We start from the raw sequence: 22,789 nt of genomic DNA on the forward strand, positions 1-22,789 counted from the left end.
TTCCATTCATACTGCCATTCATACAAGCTGGTTATACATTTAATAGGTAATCTCGGCAAGACCGCTTGAAAGAAGCTAAGGAAGTGCAATTCCTAACACTAACTGGAAGGGAATTCCATAGCCTTGCACCAGACACTTGAAAGGAGCGGTTAAATGAAGATGAGCGATGCACAGGAATTGAGAGTGTCGTAGTCGATCGTGTGTTGTGTTCATGAGAGGAGGAGAGTAAATTAAACTTTGAGGATAAATACTGGGGTTTAGATTCATTCAGCAGAAATACGAGAGTAGCAACGTGAAGATGTCGTAGTTTATCGATTTTTAACCAGGAGAGAAGTTCATAATAGGGGGATATATGAGTTGAAAATTTAATTGAAAATATAAACCTAATGCATGAGTTCATTGCCCTCTGTAATTTTAGTGTCTGTTCCATGGTGGCATCTATCATTACAATATCACAATAATTAAGTATGGGAGATATGAGGGTCTGGATAAGTTTAATTTTCAAGCTTAGTGGAAGAAGTGATTGGCGAGTTTTGAGAGGGTGAAGTGACGAGTGAATTTTCTTACAGATGCTTGTTATGTGCTCACTCCAATCTAGTGTGTCACTTATGATAATTCCAAGATTTTTTACCGACTTCTGAAATGATATAGCTACACCACAAAGCAAAAGTGAAGGCAATAATTTCTTATTAAGGATATTTAACTGCCTTTGTTGCCCTATTATAATATCTTGTGTCTTTTTAGGATTAATTAATAAACAATTCTTATTAGAATGGGAGCTAATCAGATTTAAAATGGAATTCATCTGATGAATACCAAACTCAATATCAATAGCTTTACAGTGATAATATATTTGTAGATCATCTGCATATAAATGATACTTACAGTTACTGAACTGAGAAGATATATCATTGATATATAGAGTAAACAGAAGAGGTCCAAGCACGGATCCCTGTGGGACACCTGATTGCTTCGTCTTCCATTCTGTGGTAATGCCGTTTATGACAACACGTTGTCGCCGATTGGAGAGGTACGAAGCAAAGAGCTGAATAGCAGAGGGACTCAGATTAAATCTTTGTAGTTTCGCTAATAATATGTCAATATTTACTGTGTCAAACACACTACCGAAGTCAAGTAAAATAAGTTTAGTCACTTTCCGATCACCTATAGCTCGTCTAATGTCGTCTGTAATTCTTAGCAGTGCTGTCCCTGTGCTATGTCCTTTCTTGAAACCAGATTGGAAGGGGTCACGCAGAGAATATTTTTCCAGATATTGTTCAAGTTGGCTATAGATCAATTTTTCTAGAGCTTTAGACAGTGCTGAAAGAATGCATACAGGACGAAAGTCGGATGCTACATTAGCTGGCGATCTTTTTGGAACTGGGACAACTTGTGTATCTTTCCACTTTGTCGGAAAATAACTACGGGAGAGGCATGCATTAAATAAGTCAGTAATAACCGGCAATATTATATCTATAATGTTAGTAATAAAGAAAATAGGGATTTCATCAGCCCCTGTTGCATGAGATTTAATTGAAATCAGTACTCGTCTCACTTCAGACTCTGAAACAGTTCGAAATTCGAAATATGGGCGATCAGATGATTGTTGTCGTATTATAGACTTGATGGTGGCCTGCACTATATCGTGTTCAGGAGTAAAAACATCTGTTGAAAAGTGTCTATTAATCTCGTCAACCGGTATTTCTGGTTTAGCATGGTTCACAGGGGATGAATGGCACCAGTCAAAGGTACATTTTATTATCAACTACAAACAACTATACCGGTAAAACCATGGTTTATGAGAGGATTATATCCCAGAAGACATATTCCTAACATCATTAGGTTGCGTTTTAATCATGCCCTTACGCCCCTATATAAATTTAGGTTCCATTTAACGCAGGTTCCAAACTGTTCGTGTGGTGCAAGTGATGGAGATGCGAATCATCTACTTTTTCAGTGTTCTTTACGTGTCAATCCGCGTAGTAAACTTATTAGTAGTCTCATGCGACTCAAGCAGGATTTTCCAACCAGTGTTTCTTGTTTGCTATGTAATCCTTCTGCTGAGATCATCAAGGTTCTAAATACGTTCTTGCAATTATGGCAAAAAGAGATTTAAATAGCAATCGGCTGTACCCTGGGCAACGTCAGACAATATTATGAAATGTGCTGACGGCTGGTCCTTTCACACCAGAAACATCATCTTCATGGTCCTTTTCAGAACCACAGTTAACAATTATTTCTATTAACATTGAAGGTATATCTTCAACAAAAGAGGAACTGTTACAAAATCTATGCAGTCAACACAATTGCCACATACTGTGCATACAGGAGACACACAGAAGTAGTGAAATGCGTAGACCAAAAATTAATGGAATGCGTCTAGCTGTTGAACGGCCACACCAAAAGTACGGAAGTGACATATTTGTCCGACCTGATATTCAGCTTCAGTCCACAGCCTTCACCGAGGTAAATGATATTGAAGTCCTCACTATAGAAGTAGGTAGCTGCACCATCTCCTCTCTGTATAAGCCACCTGGAGTTAAATTTACTGTTAGTAATCCTTCCAATTTTCAGAATCAACACACAAAAATAGTAATTGGGGATTTCAATTGCCATAGTAATGTGTGGGCTTATGAATACAAAGATGAGAGTGGTATAGCAGTGCAAGAATGAGCAGAAGCAAACTACATAACTCTCATTCATGATGCTAAACTACCAGCTTCATTTAACAGTGGCAGATGGAGACAAGGATATAACCCTGATCTGATTTTCAGCAGTAATAATATAAGCCAACAATGTGTATAGTATGTCTGCAACCCAATACTTAACACGCAGCATAGACCAATAATGTGCCAGATTTATGCAGCAGTCAGACCACAGAGTGTTCTATTCCGAAGGACGTATAACTTCAAAAAGGCAAACTGGTCAAAGTTTGCAGAGATGTTAGATGCTGAAGTGTCCATCATCCAGCCAACACCAGAGTGTTACGATACTTTTGTTGATGCCATAAAGAAATGCTCCAGAAAGTCCATACCTAGAGGCTGTTGGACGTGGTATGTCCCTGGCCTTACCTCAGACCTTGTTGCCCAGCTTACGGAATATACAACTTTGTTTGAAGAAAATCCCCTAGGAGAAAAGACAGTGGAAGTTGGGAACAATCTCATGTCATCATTGACAACATCAAAACGGAATCAGTGGATGAAAACTATTGAAAGTATAGATCTTACGAGAGATAGCCATAAAGCCTGGAGATTATTGAAACACCTTAACAATGATCCAATGAAGACTACCCAACATTTCAATGTCACTGCAAATCAGATAGCACACCAACTGCTCTTAAATGGGAAAGCAACCAATAAAATCCAAAGGCCAAAAATACAGAGGAAGATTCAAGAAGAAAGAAGTGACCTCACTGTCCCCTTCACCATGTTGGAGTTGGAAAAAGTCATCAAAGAATGTAAAAATGGAAATTCAGCGGGTCTAGATGACACTCGATTAGAACACATAAAGAAATTTGAGCCTAAAACCAAAGAATGGGTTCTGCAACTCTTCAATAGATGTGTGAGCAGAGGTCAGATACCAAAAACATGGCGAAAATGTAGAGTAATTGCTTTGCTCAAACCTGGCAAGGAAGGAAATCATCCTAAAGACTTCAGACCTGTTACCCTTTTGTGTCACCTATATAAATTACTGGAAAGGATGATCCTAAATCGCATTCAACCCATGATTGACCCTCTCCTCATACCACAACAAGCTGGATTTCGTCCGGGTAAGAGCTGCACTGAACAACTACTGAATCTTACACAATTCGTTGAGGATGGCTTTGAAAGACACAAGGTGACAGGTGTAGTCTTTGTAGATTTGACTGCAGCGTATGACACCGTCAACCATCAACTTCTGTTAGTTAAAGTCTACAATCTGGCCAAGGATATTAAGATAACCAGATTTATCGCAACCCTTCTTCAGAACCGTAGGTTTTTTGTGGACTTCCAAGGACAGCGCAGTCGGTGGAGGACACAAAGAAATGGTTTACCTCAAGGAAGTGTGCTGGCACCAATCCTCTTTAATATATACACGAATGACCAGCCGGTAGCTCCAAATAGCAGAAGTTTCTTGTATGCTGATGATCTTGCTCTGGCAACACAATGTACAGACTTTGAAACAGTGGAAAGGAATCTAACCATCGCCCTCGAAAGTTTGTCATCCTATTACAAAGCAAACCAGTTAAGGCCTAACCCTATGAAAACACAAGTTTGTGCCTTTCATCTGAAAAATAGGGAAGCTCATCGTGAAGGGGTTTCTCTTATGACAGGAGGCAAAATACCGTCCCTCAGACAGGTCGATTTCCCCCGCCATTGCAGCAAACAGAGATTTTTCCAACTGATTGGGTATTCACAGAAACAGATGAGTAAAATGTGATCATTTTTCCCTGGGACTTTGATATATTCACCCTCAAGAAGAAATAAAAAGGAAAGAAAACCTACCTCAATTGTCTGAAAATATCAAAAGTACTCTTTCTGTTTAGCATCAATAATGACAGGAACATTCAGCGTTTAAACAAACCTCATGCACAACAGCCCCAAAGGGCCTTGGCCTACCCAGCAACAGCTGCTCAGCCCGATTACGAGGTGTCGTGTGGTCCGCACAGCGAATCCTCTTGGTCGTTATTTTTGGCTTTCTAGGCTGGGGTTGCTACCTCACCGTCAGTTATCCCCTCAGTTTTAATCACTATGCTGAGTGCCTTCAGAACCAGGTAAAAATTCCTGACCTGATGGGGAATCAAACCCAGGTGTCCGGGCAAGAGGCAAGCATGCTACCTTTATGCTAAGGGGCCGACACAAGCTGACAGCAAAAAAAAAAAAAAAAAAATCACTGGGTTTGCGCGTGTATCCGAGAGTTAAAAATGTAAACAATGGTGTCTTTACAAGTTCACAAGTTCATAGATGTCTCCCTCTCCCACAAATTTAACACCTTGTGCTGTACTGAGCAGCATTCTAGGTTCGACTATAGTCGTTCTTGTAGGAACAAGAGCCAAACGGAGCAAATCTCAGGCCTAGAACAAAAACTCACTGTGCTGTGAAAACAACTGTTCCACACATGTGAGTAACAGACCTGCTGTTAACTGTTGTGCAATTCGTTTTCCTCCCCAACAAATCAGTTTGGAGTTATTTAATACATTTCAGCTCTATCATTCCTTTTTTTTTTTCAAATAATGGAAAAACTTGCTGAATAAAACACGTATGGCAGAAAAACGTTTATTCTATTTTTTCACTTTTCCATACCTGAAACTATTCCAAAAATGTATTTTACTTTTAAGAAAAAGATCATTAGTGTTTTCAGCTGTGAAAATGATGATGAAGTGATATATAAAATCTCTGGCTCCAATGCTCTAAAGCCAAGCACAACTTAAAGTTTGAAGTTGTTTTGAAAGCAGGTAATCATCCTTCTGACAGTTAGCACTGTTTTGCAACAAGGCAGAGCTTACAATCCACGTGTAAGATATCATTGTTTACTGGGGTCCAAATCAGTGTTAGCCATGATCCAGGGCAGGAAGGACGTAACTCTAGCAAAAGCTGCAGGATATGCAGAGCAACTGTTGACAGCCCCGAAGCTTACAATGCCAATTTGCAAGGAACCTTCAGAAGTTGGTATCACCAGGGCACCACCACTGTCACCATTGCAGACATTCTGTCCGCCTTTTCCACGGGTGCAGAGAACGGAAGATCTGATCATTTCTTTGTTAAATACTTCCTGACAGTCAGAGTTTGTTATGACCGTTAGTTCAGTGTACTTGAGGACATCACTTATATCCTGGACACCTGTGGACAGACAGTGAAGGATATCATTAGTGGGGATGCGAGCCACAAAAAACACTGAAAATATCACAAGTTAATGATATTAAAAATCATACAGAAGTGGGGTAAGAGGTAATGGAAAAGTACTATACACACTACAGTATGCAGATGATGTGGTAATCCTTAGTCACTGTATTGAGATCTTACAGCTATTTCTAGACAATATGAATAACAGTTTGACATATTGATAACGTCCAATTAGAGAAGATAATTATACTAATTAAGTACTGAAATTTACCTATGATAGTAAACTCGTGTTAAAGCTCTTTTAGGGCACATCCCCATTGAAGGTGAGATGCATGTTCCATTTAAGCACATACCAGCCTTCCTGCCAGTCTTAAATTTCTGTCAGTACCGAAAATCAAACCCAGGAAACCGAGCACAGCGGCTAATATTACGCTCCAGAGGTGAAACACTTTGTGCTAAACCACGCATTATTCTGCACCGCAATACGAGGGTGGATGGAACAGAAGCAGTGCCTGAATTGTTCAGTCGCTGGGGCTAGAAAGTGCTCAACTACCTCCATATTCTCTGGATTTAACTCCCTGTGACTTTGACCTAATCTCGAAGATGAAGGAACCACTGTGTTAAAGATGTTCTACAGACAGCCGATCACTCTCTTTGCACCACCCAGGGATTAGGCAGTGCCAACATAACCCAATGGCTTCTCAATCGCTTGGAATACATTGTGGCTACATCGAAGGCATGTAGAACCCAGAATGTACTGCATGCTATGTGTCATGTTTTGGAAATGGGCTAAGAGCAGCTTATACCAGAAATTCCATTGACCTTTCTACATGTCCTTGATATCATTCTTGTATGAGGATGAGAACAATGGAGATAATCACCGAAGAGAAACGAACTCAGGATCAGCCGTAAGACAACTTCACTGAGCCAGAGGTGTTTGGCCTGCTGAACACTGTCTTCCATTCATGATGAAAGACAGGCTCGGATGTCACCATCCACAAAGATATTGACTAGTGAAATGGCAATTGCTGACAGATCGATGCCCACTAAGCATAAAATGAGAGTCATCAGACCTATGGCTCCACAGGCAGGAGAAGCATAACCAGCATGTGTGAAGATAAACTGGTATGTGCACGTCAAGTAGCCTGTACAGACAGCCCTGTTCATTGATGAACCAAAGAGTAACATGGCAGTGAACAGCTGAATAAAGACATTGCATTGGCCCAGATACAGAAGTGGAGGGAATAATCTCTACAGATCAGAAGAGCCAGTCAGTTGCAATCCTACCTTCAAGGTAAAAGGACGTGAAGTGCTGAGTGTATACATTACGAGTGCATTAATACAACATGGTAGTTTCAATTGAATAATACAATTGTGCTATACAGAGATGGCCTTGGAGCTTGACACTGAAATACATGCAGATGATAAACAGTCCATGTAACATTATGCAAATGGTGTTAACAACATTTGTGGTGATGGTACTGTTGAAGATTGGTGATACTCTTTTGAACTAGATCTCAGGGGTTGAAAAATATGGATGAAATAGGGGCATGGAAGAGCAAATAATTAGTTCCCCATACAATTAGAGAAATCATGGATTACATGAAGTAGAGCTGTGATTATTGCACCTGCAAATGATGCTACGCCACAATTGTACTATAAAACACACATGCAACAAGAAGTCTTTATTTAAACTCATGGAACCATTCAATACACCTCATAAAGTGACAACCGCAAACGGCATCAGTGAGCCAGCAACACTTAAGAAATTGGTATTCAAATGAACTTATATTTTTTATGTTTGGTACTGGTATGAGCAAGAAATCGGTAACATTTTATATTCTATTTTGCCTGATCAAGATAAACAGCATGGCAGGAAGTTTATTTCTACAGCTGCTATTTCCAAGTTAATCATTACACCAGGAAGATTGCTCTGTATTCTAAAAAAATATGTGAAAAAAGATAATAACCACTAGTGAAAACATGTTTGTTCTACTTGGGAGTGCAGGCAGTCCAGAACTAGAAGGTGGGAGTATTCTACTTGGGAGTGCAGGCAGTCCAGAACAAGGAGGTGGGACTGTTCTACTTGGGAGTGCTGGTAGTCCAGAAAAAGGAGATGGTAGTATTCTACTTGGGAGTGCAGGCCAGTACTAGAAGATGGGAGTATTCTACTTGGGAGTGCTGGCAGTCCAGAAAAAGGAGATGGTAGTATTCTACTTGGGAGTGCAGGCCAGTACTAGAAGATGGGAGTATTCTACTTGGGAGTGCTGGCAGTCCAGAAAAAGGAGATGGTAGTATTCTACTTGGGAGTGCAGGCCAGTACTAGAAGATGGGAGTATTCTACTTGGGAGTGCTGGTAGTCCAGAAAAAGGAGATGGTAGTATTCTACTTGGGAGTGCAGGCCAGTACTAGAAGATGGGACTGTTCTACTTGGGAGTGCAGGCAGTCCAGAACTAGAAAGTGGGAGTATTCTACTTGCGAGTGCAGGCAGTCCAGAACAAGGAGATGGGAGTATTCTATTTGGCAGTGCAGGTAGTCCAGAACAAGGAGATGTGAGTATTCTACTTGGGAGTGCAGGTAGTCCCAGAACAAGGAGATGGGAGTATTCTACTTGGCAGTGCAGGTAGTCCAGAACTAGGAGATGTGAGTATTCTACTTGGGAGTGCAGGTAGTCCCAGAACAAGGAGATGGGAGTATTCTACTTGGGAGTGCAGGCAGTCCAGTACTAGGAGATGAGAGTATTCTACTTGGGAGTGCAAGTAGTCCAGTACTAGGAGATGGGAGTATTCTACTTGGGAGTGCAGGCAGTCCAGTACTAGGAGATGAGAGTATTCTACTTGGGAGTGCAAGTAGTCCAGTACTAGGAGATGAGAGTATTCTAGTTGGGAGTGCAGGCAGTCCAGTACTAGGAGATGGGAGTATTCTACTTGGGAGTGCAGGCAGTCCAGAACTAGAAGGTGGGAGTATTCTACTTGGGAGTGCAGGCAGTCCAGTATTAGGAGATGAGAGTATTCTACTTCGGAGTGCAGGCAGTCCAGAACTAGCAGGTGGGAGTATTCTACTTGGGAGTGCAGGCAGTCCAGTATTAGGAGATGAGAGTATTCTACTTGGGAGTGCAGGCAGTCCAGAACTAGAAGGTGGGAGTATTCTACTTGGGAGTGCAGGCAGTCCAGTAATAGGAGATGAGAGTATTCTACTTGGGAGTGCATGCAGTCCAGTACTAGGACATGGGAGTATTCTACTTGGGAGTGCAGGCAGTCCAGAACTAGAAGATGGGAGTATTCTACTTGGGAGTGCAGGCTGTCCAGAACTAGGAGATGGGAGTATTCTACTTGGGAGTGCAGGCAGTCCAGAACAAGGAGATGGGACTGTTCTACTTGGGAGTGCAGGCAGTCCAGAACTAGAAGGTGGGAGTATTCTACTTGGGAGTGCAGGCAGTCCAGTAATAGGAGATGAGAGTATTCTACTTGGGAGTGCAGGCAGTCCAGTACTAGGAGATGGGGGTATTCTACTTGGGAGTGCTGGCAGTCCAGAACTAGGAGATGGGAGTATTCTACTTGGGAGTGCAGGCAGTCCAGTACTAGGAGATGGGGGTATTCTACTTGGGAGTGCTGGCAGTCCAGAACTAGGAGATGGGAGTATTCTACTTGGGAGTGCAGGCAGTCCAGAACTAGAAGATGGGAGTATTCTACTTGGGAGTGCAGGCTGTCCAGAACTAGGAGATGGGAGTATTCTACTTGGGAGTGCAGGTAGTCCCAGAACTAGGAGATGGGAGTATTCTACTTGAGAGTGCAGGCAGTCCAGAATTAGAAGGTGGGAGTATTCTACTTGGGAGTGCTGGCAGTCCAGAACAAGGAGATGGGACTGTTCTACTTGGGAGTGCAGGCTGTCCAGAACTAGGAGATGGGACTGTTCTACTTGGGAGTGCAGGCAGTCCAGAACTAGAAGATGGGAGTATTCTACTTGGAAGTGCAGGCAGTCCAGAACAAGGAGATGGGACTGTTCTACTTGGGAGTGCAGGCAGTCCAGAACAAGGAGATGGGACTGTTCTACTTGGGAGTGCAGGCAGTCCAGAACTAGAAGGTGGGAGTATTCTACTTGGGAGTGCAGGCAGTCCAGAACTAGAAGGTGGGAGTATTCTACTTGGGAGTGCAGGCAGTCCAGAACTAGGAGATGGGAGTATTCTACTTGGGAGTGCAGGTAGTCCAGAACTAGGAGATGGGAGTATTCTACTTGGGAGTGCAGGTAGTCCCAGAACTAGGAGATGGGAGTATTCTACTTGGGAGTGCAGGCAGTCCAGTACTAGGAGATGGGAGTATTCTACTTGGGAGTGCAGGCAGTCCAGTATTGGGAGATGGGAGTATTTTACTTGGGAGTGCAGGTAGTCCAGAACAAGGAGATGGGAGTATTCTACTTGGGAGTGCAGGTAGTCCCAGAACTAGGAGATGGGAGTATTCTACTTGGGAGTGCAGGCAGTCCAGTATTGGGAGATGGGAGTATTTTACTTGGGAGTGCAGGTAGTCCCAGAACTAGGAGATGGGAGTATTCTACTTGGAAGTGCAGGTAGTCCCAGAACTATGAGATGGGACTGTTCTACTTGGGAGTGCAGGCAGTCCAGTATTAGGAGATGAGAGTATTCTACTTGGGAGTGCAGGCAGTCCAGTATTAGGAGATGAGAGTATTCTACTTGGGAGTGCAAGTAGTCCAGTACTAGGAGATGAGAGTATTCTACTTGGGAGCGCAAGCAGTCCAGAACTAGGAGATGGGAGTATTCTACTTGGGAGTGCAGGCAGTCCAGAACAAGGAGATGGGAGTATTCTATTTGGGAGTGCAGGCAGTCCAGAACAAGGAGATGGGAGTATTCTACTTGGGAGTGCATGCAGTCCAGTACTAGGACATGGGAGTATTCTACTTGGGAGTGCAGGCAGTCCAGTATTGGGAGATGGGAGTATTTTACTTGGGAGTGCAAGTAGTCCCAGAACTAGGAGATGGGAGTATTCTACTTGGGAGTGCAGGTAGTCCCAGAACTACGAGATGGGAGTATTCTACTTGGGAGTGCAAGTAGTCCAGTACTAGGGGATGGGAGTATTCTACTTGGGAGCGCAAGCAGTCCAGAACTAGGAGATGGGAGTATTCTACTTGGGAGTGCAGGCAGTCCAGTATTGGGAGATGGGAGTATTTTACTTCGGAGTGCAGGCAGTCCAGAACAAGGTGATGGGAGTATTCTATTTGAGAGTGCAGCCAGTCCAGAACAAGGAGATGGGAGTATTCTACTTGGGAGTGCAGGCAGTCCAGAACAAGGAGATGGGAGTATTCTATTTGGGAGTGCAGGCAGTCCAGAACAAGGAGATGAGAGTATTCTATTTGAGAGTGCAGCCAGTCCAGAACTAGAAGGTGGGAATATTCTACTTGGGAGTGCAGGCAGTCCAGTATTGGGAGATGGGAGTATGTTACTTGGGAGTGCAGGCAGTTCAGAACAAGAAGATGGCACTGTTCTACTTGGGAGTGTTGGCAGTCCAGAACTAGGAGATGGGAGTATTCTAGTTGAGAGTGCAGGCAGTCCAGAACTAGAAGGTGGGAGTATTCTACTTGGTAGTGCAGGCAGTCCAGAACTAGAAGGTGGGAGTATTCTACTTGAGAGTGCAGGCAGTCCAGAACTAGAAGATGGGAGTATTCTACTTGGTAGTGCAGGCAGTCCAGAACTAGAAGGTGGGAGTATTCTACTTGGGAGTGCAGGCTGTCCAGAACTAGAAGGTGGGAGTATTCTACTTGGGAGTGCAGGCTGTCCAGAACTAGAAGGTGGGAGTATTCTACTTGGGAGTGCAGGCAGTCCAGAACTAGAAGGTGGGAGTATTCTACTTGGGAGTGCAGGCTGTCCAGAACTAGAAGATGGGAGTATTCTACTTGGGAGTGCAGGCTGTCCAGAACTAGGAGATGGGGGTATTCTACTTGGGAGTGCAGGCTGTCCAGAACTAGAAGGTGGGAGTATTCTACTTGGGAGTGCAGGCTGTCCAGAACTAGAAGGTGGGAGTATTCTACTTGGGAGTGCAGGCAGTCCAGAACTAGAAGGTGGGAGTATTCTACTTGGGAGTGCAGGCTGTCCAGAACTAGGAGATGGGGGTATTCTACTTGGGAGTGCTGGCAGTCCAGAACTAGGAGATGGGAGTATTCTAGTTGAGAGTGCAGGCAGTCCAGAACTAGAAGGTGGGAGTATTCTACTTGGCAGTGCAGGCAGTCCAGAAAGAGGAGGTGAGGTTATTGTACTTGGCAGTGCATGCAGTCCAGAACTAGGAGATGGGAGTATTCTACTTGGGAGTGCAGGCAGTCCAGAACAAGGAGATGGGACTGTTCTACTTGGGAGTGCAGGCAGTCCAGAACTAGGAGATGGAAGTGTTCTACTTGGGAGTGCAGGCCAGTACTAGGAGATGGAAATATTCTACTTGGGACTGCAGACAATCCAGAACTAGGAGATGGGTGTATTCTACTTGGGAATGCAGGCAGTCCAGAACTAGGAGATGGGAGTATTCTACTTGGGAGTGCAGGCAGTCCAGTGTTAGGAGATGAGAGTATTCTACTTCGGAGTGCAGGCAATCCAGTACTAGGAGATGGAAATATTCTACTTGGGAGTGCAGGCAGTCCAGAACTAGGAGATGGGAGTATTATACTCGGAAGTGCAGGCAGTCGAGTACTAGGAGATGGGAGTATTATACTCGGAAGTGCCCACAGTGCAGTCCTGTGCAAAGTCAGGAAAGAAGAATAATTCATAGTTATCCACTTGCGTCCATATCATAACATACATTTTGCAAGAAATTGTGTTCACGCACCCAGCAGAAGCCTGCTACAGCCACATGAACTAGCCCAGGAAGTTAAGAATCAAGTGACAAATAGAGAGACAGGATGAACAAGGAGGGAGCAACAGAAGGACAGACATGAAAGTACATTTCGTAATAATTATAGCTTACAACTTACTGTCAGAGGTTCGTCCCCATCCACTGGCCTTCGCAACTTTCCCAACAAAGTCGTCGGTTTGGTTTTTAAAGGGCAACTTCACAGGGCTAATGAATTCTGGAACAAGGGAATAATCATTTCTTATAATGATTTTTGTACAGAAAATCAATTATGATGATGATGTTCATAATAATAATAATAATAATAATAATAATAATAATAATAATAATAATAATAATAATAATAATAATAATAATAATAATCAAGAAGACATCATCCACATTTTGCATCTCCCCGCAAAAACAAAACATCAAGTAAAAATTGCATAGCTGTGGTGTTGAACTGAAAATGGCTGGTCCCAATTTTGTTGCCAAAATGGAAGAACTCTTTCATGATGTGTAGGAACCAGAATGGGTTGATAAAAGTGGCAGTTATATCTGATATGTGCTCTCCATAAGGAGGTAATAAAGTGTTTTTGAAAAACTACAGAGGCATTTCCCTTCATTCAGTATCCGATATGATGCTTTCCGAAGTCATATTGAAGCTGTTGTTGATCCACAGGTTGGTGAATATCAAACCAGCTTTGATCTGAAGAGCAAAGAACTGCATTTTCCATCAAGATGCAGGACTACTGGCTAACACTTGTTAATTTAAATGGCTGAAACAATATGTTATGCAAATAATAATAATAATAATAATAATAATAATAATAATAATAATAATAATAATAATAATAATAATAATGATAATAATAAATTTTACATTATACATTTTACATTTTACATACCTTATACAATAAAATTTTCAAAAAATAAGTACATCAAAACTAAGTTTATTTTTTAATACTTGATAATTTCTTCTTCTCCCAAAACTTCTTCATTCTAGACGATCTTTCAGCCTGTTCTTCTGCTCATTGCTGTAAAATAACAGCCAGAGAACATCTTGAGACAACACGTACTTCACAATCTCATTTTTCATCATATCATATTTCATTTATCACCTTTCTTTCTAGATCACATCTGGAATTGCAAACCCTGACCATGGTCAGACTCGTGATAATTGATCAGACAATCAATCTAGTATGGGAAGTCTTATATTGAAAGGATCCACTGGTTTGGACAACTATATAAGATTCCAAACAAAGACACCATTGTAAGCATTTATAGCAAATTTCAATACGGGTCTAATCATGAGATTAGTTACATGTAACATACCACTTATGTCAAAACCATATCAGAGGCAAGGCTTTTCAGGCGTTTGCTCTATTAACCAGCATTTCGTCTTAGGTCTGACACTAGACTCTTCAGAGTGGGATGTGTCAGACCCTACCCACTGACGCTGGGGTGTATGCAGGTGAACTTATCAAAAGCCCTTATAAGAGGCACAGTCTGAAGCTCTATTGGTGAAAAATATCTAATTCCCTCCATGGGAATTTAGAACTTTACATACCGCTTAGTCAAGCAGCTCGTCTCCTTTCTCTCAAGTCTTCCAGCCCAAACTTTGCAACATTTTTGTAACGCTACTCTTTTGTCGGAAATCGTCCAGAACAAATCGAGCTGCTTTTCTTTGGATTTTTTTTTTTCCAGTTCTTGAATCAAGTAATGCTGGTGAGGGTCCCATACACTGTAACCATACTGTAGATGGGTTCTTACCAGCGACATATATGCTCTCTCCTTTACATTCTTACTAAAACCCCTAAATATCCTCATAACCATGTGCAGAGATCTGTACCCTTTATTTACAATCCCATTTATGTGATTACCCCAATGAAGATCTTTCATTATATTATATATTAATTGGAAATATGGGTCGACGAGTTTGAAAACATCCAGTTTATTGGATCTAACTCACTTCAGAGCTTCCCTGCTATTAAACTGAACAGTCTTATGAACATTTACCACTTTTTTAATAGAGAAGAATTGGAAAATGAATTGATAAACATTTATTCTGATATTGAAAAACATTTGTCCCCTCAAAATCTTTTACATTATATTGTCTTCAATGACCTCGAATGAGTGTATGTGGAAGTATCAAAATTGATTCACTTAATATGAACATTTTCTGTGACCACAGCTTCCACTGAAAGGAGTTTGAGTACCCTGAAGAGGATAAAAACATACTTGCATAAGACTCAGCAGTTTTAGTACCATTTCTATTGAGAAAATGCTTGTGAAGGAATTGCTGAATGATCAGCTATTGAAGAACCATCTGATTCACCATTTCGCAACCAAGAAAACTCGACGTTTGCAACTACTCTACAAGAAATTTAAGGTAAGATTTCCTGCCAACCCATTCATTAACTAATAGCCTCGCAACTCTCTCTCACCCTCTTTGTTCAAGCTGCTGTTCATGCATAACTGAAGTAGCTAGATTAATGAATTCCTGGGCCTGTTCTTCATCATTCAAGCTAGACACACGATTATCAACACAGAAACTAAGAGGTAGCTCCTTGACTAATGAAATGGGCCATGTCAACATTCTTTCCTTACAGAGGGCTAAGGTGGTCTCAAGGTGATAGGTTTTATTAAACAAATCTCAGCACAAAGTTGTGAGACAGTTATGTAATAGATGAGTTACACTAATAATGAGCGAAAGAACATCACAGACATATCCAAAGAGTTCTGGAGTGCTACACTTATATCACCACACCTTGCAACAGTCTTTGTACCTCCAATTACTAGACTACATTTCGATTGAGGTCAATAAAACACCCTCCATTATGATTTCCGATGATGCTGTCATTTTTGTTTCCTACCTTTGCATTCATATATCCCGTGAGGATGATGTTATCCTTCACCCCATAAAATAGCTTCATCAGGTACCTCAGCAGGGGGTAACATGGTGATGGTTGCTACATTACTCCCTCACTGTGACCACTGTCCTCTGTCTCTTCGCCTCACCGAGCCTAGTCCCTTGGTTTTCAGTCTGTGCGTTTCCCACACTGTAGCATCTGGCTTCTCTTACTTTCTTCATATCAAAAGTCATCATCATTAATCCCTCTAACTTCTCCTTATTCCAGTTCCTCGAATAATAGGACTTCAGAGTTAGCTTTCTGGTTCGGTGGGGGGGGGGGGGGGGGGGCTGGACCCTTTCTGTGTACGAAGTAGTGTAGCCCTGGTTGTTCAGGGTTAAGGACAGGTATTTCCTCCTACCTCAGATGGCTGTGATTTTTCTATCGGTACTCACCTACTCTCTAAATACGCACCTGCTCCAAGTGAGCCAACTGCCATACAATAAACAAACTTTACATAAAATTACTTGAGAGACAATGTGCATCCCCTAATCAGCTCTTCACTACTGTAGAAGATTAAGAACACAACTTACAAAAAAATCACAATTTCAAACTTCATTTGTTACCAATGTTAGAGAACAAATGTATTGTATTATAAATGATAAACCATCACTAATACTAATACATTGCAATATTATGCATAAGACGACCAAAACTAATCAACATGGGAATGTAGTAAACAAGGAGACTCGTCAGTCACTTGAAAACTATAAACATTTTATATTTTAAAATTTTTCTTTACGTCACACCGACACAGATTGGTCTTACGGTGATGATGGGATTACGAGTGGGAAGAAAACAGCCCCAGCATTTGACTGGTGTGAAAATGGAAAACCATCTTCGCGGCTGCCAACAGTGGAGTCCGAATTCACCAATATCTCCCGGGTTCAAGCTCACAGCTGCATGCCCCTAACCATGTGGCCAACTCCCCCGGTAAAACTATAAAAACAGATGTAATTATCTCATAGGGATACTTAATAAAATTATAAAAACAGCAGTATGGTTATCAGCACCTTCTTGAGGTGATGATGAAGATGATGCAGCCTCATTTAGGCTGCCTGCATGTCAGTTGTGATGTTCTGTCGTACTGTACCGGATGCCAGAGAATGGCGATCTATGGTGAGTTTTAATTAATTTTGTCTGGTGAAAAAGAAATGTGCCTCTTGAGCTCTCTAGTTGCTGACACTGTTGAGTGCTGAGTAGACTTTTGTCTGCCTTCAAAAATGCAACTACCTCCCAAGATCTTACGATCTGATCCACACAGTTAATTTGACAAGTACCATATTTACTCACATAATGCCCCCCCCCCACTTTCCGTGTATAATCTTCCCCTCGAGATTTTTAGGAGTTATTTTTTCTTGTGTTTGCATACTGTGTAATTTTCACTACCATCTTTGGTAAGGAAGCATCTATATATACTTCTGCAAATGGAAGGTCCAAGGCCATCATCCCTTCCAATTACCTGCTACCCTGACCTGCATCCAGTGGGGGGCAGAGATAAGGAAACAAACAGTTACATTCAGTCTCTTATAGCAGTGTTGTGCAATATGGGACGAAAGAATAGCAGTTACACCGAGCAGCCTTTAAACTTACAGTTGTTTATTTTGCAAAAATAATACAAGCAAGTGCGTGGGAAGAGAGTTTGAAATAGAACCAAAATAAATTTGCTATTGGTGAGCTCAGAAAGAAGAATTAAAGAAAGCTAATTCCATGGGTCAAAAAATTGTGCAGAAAATTTCCCAAGATCGAGAAGAAGTTCTTGACTATATAGTGGAACTGAGAAATGATGGCATTGCTGTAGTGTATAAAATGATGCAGAAGAAGCAAAGGACAAAGTGAGAAAACGTGCCATTACAAGTTTGCAGCATGGGATGGATTGTTTATTTTATGAAGAGACATGGTCTAGTCTACTACAACTGTCAACTGTAACTAGTCCCCACTCCTCTTCGCATGGCCCAGCCCAACTTATCATTGCTTGTACACAGTTCAAAGAAATTAGGGGAACATGTTTTGTAACATTGGTATGTGAACGTTAATTTGGTAGATGGGGTTCCGATGGTCATACAGCATACCTTGAGCTACTCAGGGTATGTCAAATCAAAGTTATATTCCATCTGTAGGCGTAGCCATGCATTAAACCGTCAGGTGACCCCTCAAAACAAAGTGAATAGCGGTGTGTCTGTGTGTCGTTGTGAGATACGCAGGCTACTGCGGTCATTTGAGCACATTGTACGTATTTAAAGATAAAAATTTCATAATGTTCCGTATTGAAATGTATCACAATGAAATTGAAACAATAAATAAGGTAGTTCAACCTATTCAATACAAATAAATATGAAATGTAGTATTACATTCCTATTTAATTAAAAGCAGAAGCGGTACTGGTTTCAACCCTAATCTGGATCATCATCAGCCGAATAAAATGCAAAAAACAATGCATAAGTAAATAGAAATTAAAGAGTGAGTCTTTCACAAAAACAGTTGAAGAGGCAAAATATTTTAATGGGGATTGGCACTGTGCAATTTTAAATCGTAAAATCTAGAAGAAGTAGAAAGTCAGTCACTTATAAGAAGTAACCAAAGCAATTACAGACTGGTTCGTCAAGCTATTCACCAAGTTCAGTTGAGATTTGAAAGCACAGTGCCAGAGATTGAGTGTGCTGCGCTGATCTTCAAGAGCTAGCAATTCGCTTCAATAGAATAGACTAGTTTCGGCCTTGGCTGGCCACCTTCAGACTTAATGTAATACGTCTAATAACTAAACAAATGTACAAACCCACAATTGACATTAAAATCTGGGATGAACTATGTGTAAAATTTGAAAAATAAATTAGGCTCTAAATTCTTAGCATTTGGACTATGCTCATCATTCAGAGTCTTTCCTGCATTAATATTCATAGAAATGTTAGTTCCATCACTGCTAATCATTACAATTTCAATTGGAACACGGGAACTGGTAAATATTGATTCTGTAGTCAGATCATCAGTCTCCAAATCTACTTGAGTGGTGTTAGTAGTATGCGAGCCACTACATGCCACTGTAAATAACCACCAGCTGACGTAGAACTGCATCCAATTGAAACTGAAATTGTAATCATTAGCAGTGATGGAACTAACAAGAAAGAGTCTGGATAATGAGCATACTTCAGATGCTAAGAATTTAGAGCCTAATTTATTTTTCAAATTTTACTCTTAGTTCATGCCAGATTTTAATGTTTTGTTTTTATGTCAATTGTCTTTTTGTACATTTGTTTAGTTATTAGATGTATTACACTAAGGCTGAAGATGACCAGCCAAGGCCGAAACTAGTCCCTAGTTTAGTAATGTAATTCAAATATATTGCATAATAACAGTATTGAAAAGGTGGACCATTACAACATTAATTCAATGATTATTATTGTGATCACAATTCAATACAGATCAAAGCCATGAAGTTTATATCCTAGAATGGGCTTTTCGTCATGTTGCTATGGATCTCAATGTCGCTCCGTCAGTAATTCAACGCTTGTGGAATTGCTACAGTGAGATACAAGGAGGGTTGGACAAGGTTGTGGACGCATGACAACCCCACAGGATGACCAATATCCAACTATCTGTGCGTTGCAGCATCATTCAGCAACTGCCAGAGAACTGCAACAAGACCTCAGGAGGGTCACTGGAGTCACGGTGTCTGACCAGACAGTAAGGGACAGGTTAAGAGAAGTGTCCTTACTACCCAGATGTCCTATTCGAGTGGCCCGTTTAATGCAGCAACATCATGCAGCTCGCCTTCTGTTTGCCTGTACCTACGTCAACTGGCAACTTCGCCAATGGAGACCTGTGTTGTTCACAGACGAGTCCAGATTTCCCCTGACACAGTACGATGGACGTCAACGTGTATGGAGATGTCAGGGTGAGCAGTACTTGCCAAATGCTGTCCAGGAAGGCAACCAATTCAGACAAGGCTCTGTGATGATGTGGGGTGGCATCAGTATTGATGGCCGTACGGATATTTTCGTCCTCCGTGATAATCTTACTGCTGTGGGGTACATCAAGAAGATACTGCTACAGCATGTGTTGGTTGCTGCATATGGTCTTGGCCCTGAATTCGTACTCATGCATGACAATGCCAGGGCTCATGTAGCTTGCATCACCAGAGCTGTCTTGCGAGAACTGGACATTCAAGAGATGGAATGGCCAGCAGTGAGTCCCAACCTTAATCCCATCGAGCATGTGTGGGATAGGCTTAGCAGAAGTGTTCGTAGGTGTCCTGTTCCACCACAGACTCTTCAAGAACTCGAACAGGCTCTCATTGAAGAATGGGACCTGATACAGCAACGTGATCTCCGTCGACTTATACGGAGCATGACACGTAGGTTCCAAGCTGTGATAAATGCTCATGGAGGACATACACCGTACTGAAGCTCTCCAACTGTGATAAAAATCCACCCTGGAGGATTATTATCACTTTGTTTTTGCTCCTATTTGGACATTTCCGTTTGTGTTCTGAAAATGAACGTGAATCCATCGATTACCTTTTGTATAGTTCAACGGTAAAGAATAAAGGTTTAGTGTGAGGTATTGTTTTATGGAGCATGGCATACATTCAAAAACATGTTCCCCTAATTTTTTTGAACTATTACCTAATTTATAAGAAGAATCTGAATTCTGTTAGTACAATAAGAATTGAATTGAATTACATTTTGTTCATAAATTTTGTATGCTGCTTGTACTATCTCTTTTGCTAGTGCCTTGGCTTGTAGAAGCCTTGACTGAACAAATAAATAAATGAAATGAAACAAAAGTCCTATCAGAATTTCCTGCCTGAGTCTAATTCACTGCTGGCTCATATTGTACTCACTTGTCTTGCTAACGCTCATAGGCAGGCGGATTAGTGCCACGTCGTTGTGAAAAGTCGTGCTGCTGTAGCCGGCATGCACTATCTTGGTAGTTGATGAGAGGACCTCGAAGCCATTCTCGGGTTGAGTTATGTGCAGAGTGCCCAAGTAGATGGTGAAACGTCCCACACTGGAAAGATTCATGTTAAGGAGAAACAAGAAGGTTAAACGTTAACAATGATACAAATGCTATTTTCTGTTTATGGGAAATTAAATTTCAGGCATCCAGAAAGCAATTATTCAATAGAATAACTGAAGACTGTAATTGAACATTTTCTTCACATATTTCACTCCAGCTTTGTTCTTGTTCCCCAACAAATCTGCTAGATGAAGTTTTTAAACCTCCCTAACATTAGATGGTGAATTTAACCTGTGGTTCTCTTGGGAAAATAATGAAGGTTGTTTTCTATTGAATTTCTGTTGAAAGGTGTTGAGGGATGGAAGCCTTTCAAATGTGGCTTACAGCAGAATAGTAGGAGTAACTAGTGGAGAAGTTCAAAAATGTCAGAATAGAGATTGATAAAAGGAGAAAGACTTCACACCTGGAACATATCATGTGGAATACTACAGTACAGGGCAAGCAGGAATATTGTAGCTAGATATTATAAATGTATTTCAACAGCAACCAGTCAGAGAGAAATGCAACATATGGTCACCAACTTCCATTAATGGCTATGCATAAGGAGTGTGGCCCAGTGTTTTTTCTGTTTTACTATTATCAGGTTGAGGGAGTATGTTGGGTAATGGGTAGTGTTACCAAACATCTGGAATATCCCGAACAACTTCTGTCCAACAACCAGCAGGAATTTCTTCAAATTCCTAAATGTCCTCCTTTCTTTTCAGAAATTAAAAATATTCAGTGGTTTTAAACTTTGTATTTCCTGTCATGAAAAAAAGAGCTTGACCTCATGAACAGCAACTGTTTTTAAAGGTGAAATAAACTCTTCCAGCTGGCTGTTGTGGTAATCTAATGATAAGTGAGTGAAATATTTTAGTACTTAACAATCATTCTGAGTTGATGAAAATTGCAGAATAACTTTTCAATATTCCTAAGTCCAACCCCTTATCCATATTGTGGGAGGTGTACAGGTGACGTACGGCAGGGACTATGCATGTGCTCTGGTGAAGTAATGCGATGGACTTTCAAACAGCGAAGCTGGCAGAAGAGGCAATCCGCTCCCCGCGGAATTAAAGAAATAGGGGGAACCACTGCCTTGTGGTGAACAGGGCTTTTCAAAGGATAAGGAGACAACCCTCTCCCCATGGAGTTAAGGAATATGGGGAACTACTGCCTTGTGGTGAAGAGGGCTCTTCAAAGGGTAAGGGAGACAACCCTCTCCCTGTGGGGTTAAGGAATATGGGAAACTACTGCCTTGTGGTGAAGAGGGTTCTTTAAAGGCTAGGGGAGTAGGGGAGACAATTCTCTCCCCCCCCCCCGGGGTCAAAGAATGTGGGAAACTACTGCCTTGTGGTGAAGAGGGTTCTTTAAAGGCTAAGGGAGACAACCCTCTCCCCCCCGGGGCAAAGAATATGGGAAACCACTGCCTTGCGGTGAAGAGGGCTCTTCAAAGGCTAGGGGAGACAACCCTCTCGCTATGGGATTAAAGAATATGGGGAACTACTGCCTTGCAGTGAAGAGGGTTCTTTAAAGGCTAGGGGAGACAACCCTCTCCCTGTGGGATTAAAGAATATGGGGAACTACTGCCTTGTGGTGAAGAGGGCTCTTCAAAGGCTAGGGGAGACAACCCTCTCCCTGTGGGATTAAAGAATATGGGGAACTACTGCCTTGTGGTGAAGAGGGCTCTTCAAAGGCTAGGGGAGACAACCCTCTCCCTGTGGGATTAAAGAATATGGGGAACTACTGCCTTGTGGTGAAGAGGGCTCTTCAAAGGCTAGGGGAGACAACCCTCTCCCTGTGGGATTAAAGAATATGGGGAACTACTGCCTTGCAGTGAAGAGGGCTCTTCAAAGGCTAGGGGAGACAACCCTCTCCCTGTGGGATTAAAGAATATGGGGAACTACTGCCTTGTGGTGAAGAGGGCTCTTCAAAGGCTAGGGGAGACAACCCTCTCCCTGTGGGATTAAAGAATATGGGAAACTACTGCCTTGCAGTGAAGAGGGCTCTTCAAAGGCTAGGGGAGACAACCCTCTCCCTGTGGGATTAAAGAATATGGGGAACTACTGCCTTGTGGTGAAGAGGGCTCTTCAAAGGCTAGGGGAGACAACCCTTTCCCTGTGGGATTAAAGAATATGGGGAACCACTGCCTTGTGGTGAAGAGGGCTCTTCAATGGCTAGGGGAGACAACCCTCTCCCCCCCGGGGCAAAGAATATGGGGAACCACTGCCTTGTG

General features: G+C 41.9%; 1 protein-coding gene across 1 annotated transcript in view; it reads right to left on the bottom strand.

The window, feature by feature from the left end:
• Positions 1 to 5,241: 5,241 nt before the first annotated feature.
• LOC137501562 (brachyurin-like) overlaps positions 5,242 to 22,789 on the bottom strand; it is a 53,205-nt gene continuing 35,657 nt past the window's right edge. The window contains exons 4-6 of the mRNA XM_068228764.1: positions 20,402 to 20,568; positions 12,792 to 12,887; positions 5,242 to 5,819 (exon numbers count right to left, since the gene is read on the bottom strand). Of these exons, the coding sequence (XP_068084865.1) occupies positions 5,503 to 5,819; positions 12,792 to 12,887; positions 20,402 to 20,568 (580 nt within the window). The 3' untranslated portion in view covers positions 5,242 to 5,502. The remainder of the gene's footprint in view (positions 5,820 to 12,791; positions 12,888 to 20,401; positions 20,569 to 22,789) is intronic.

This window comes from Anabrus simplex, chromosome 7 (assembly GCF_040414725.1).
Source record: "Anabrus simplex isolate iqAnaSimp1 chromosome 7, ASM4041472v1, whole genome shotgun sequence".
In the NCBI taxonomy this organism is placed as follows: domain Eukaryota; kingdom Metazoa; phylum Arthropoda; class Insecta; order Orthoptera; family Tettigoniidae; genus Anabrus; species Anabrus simplex.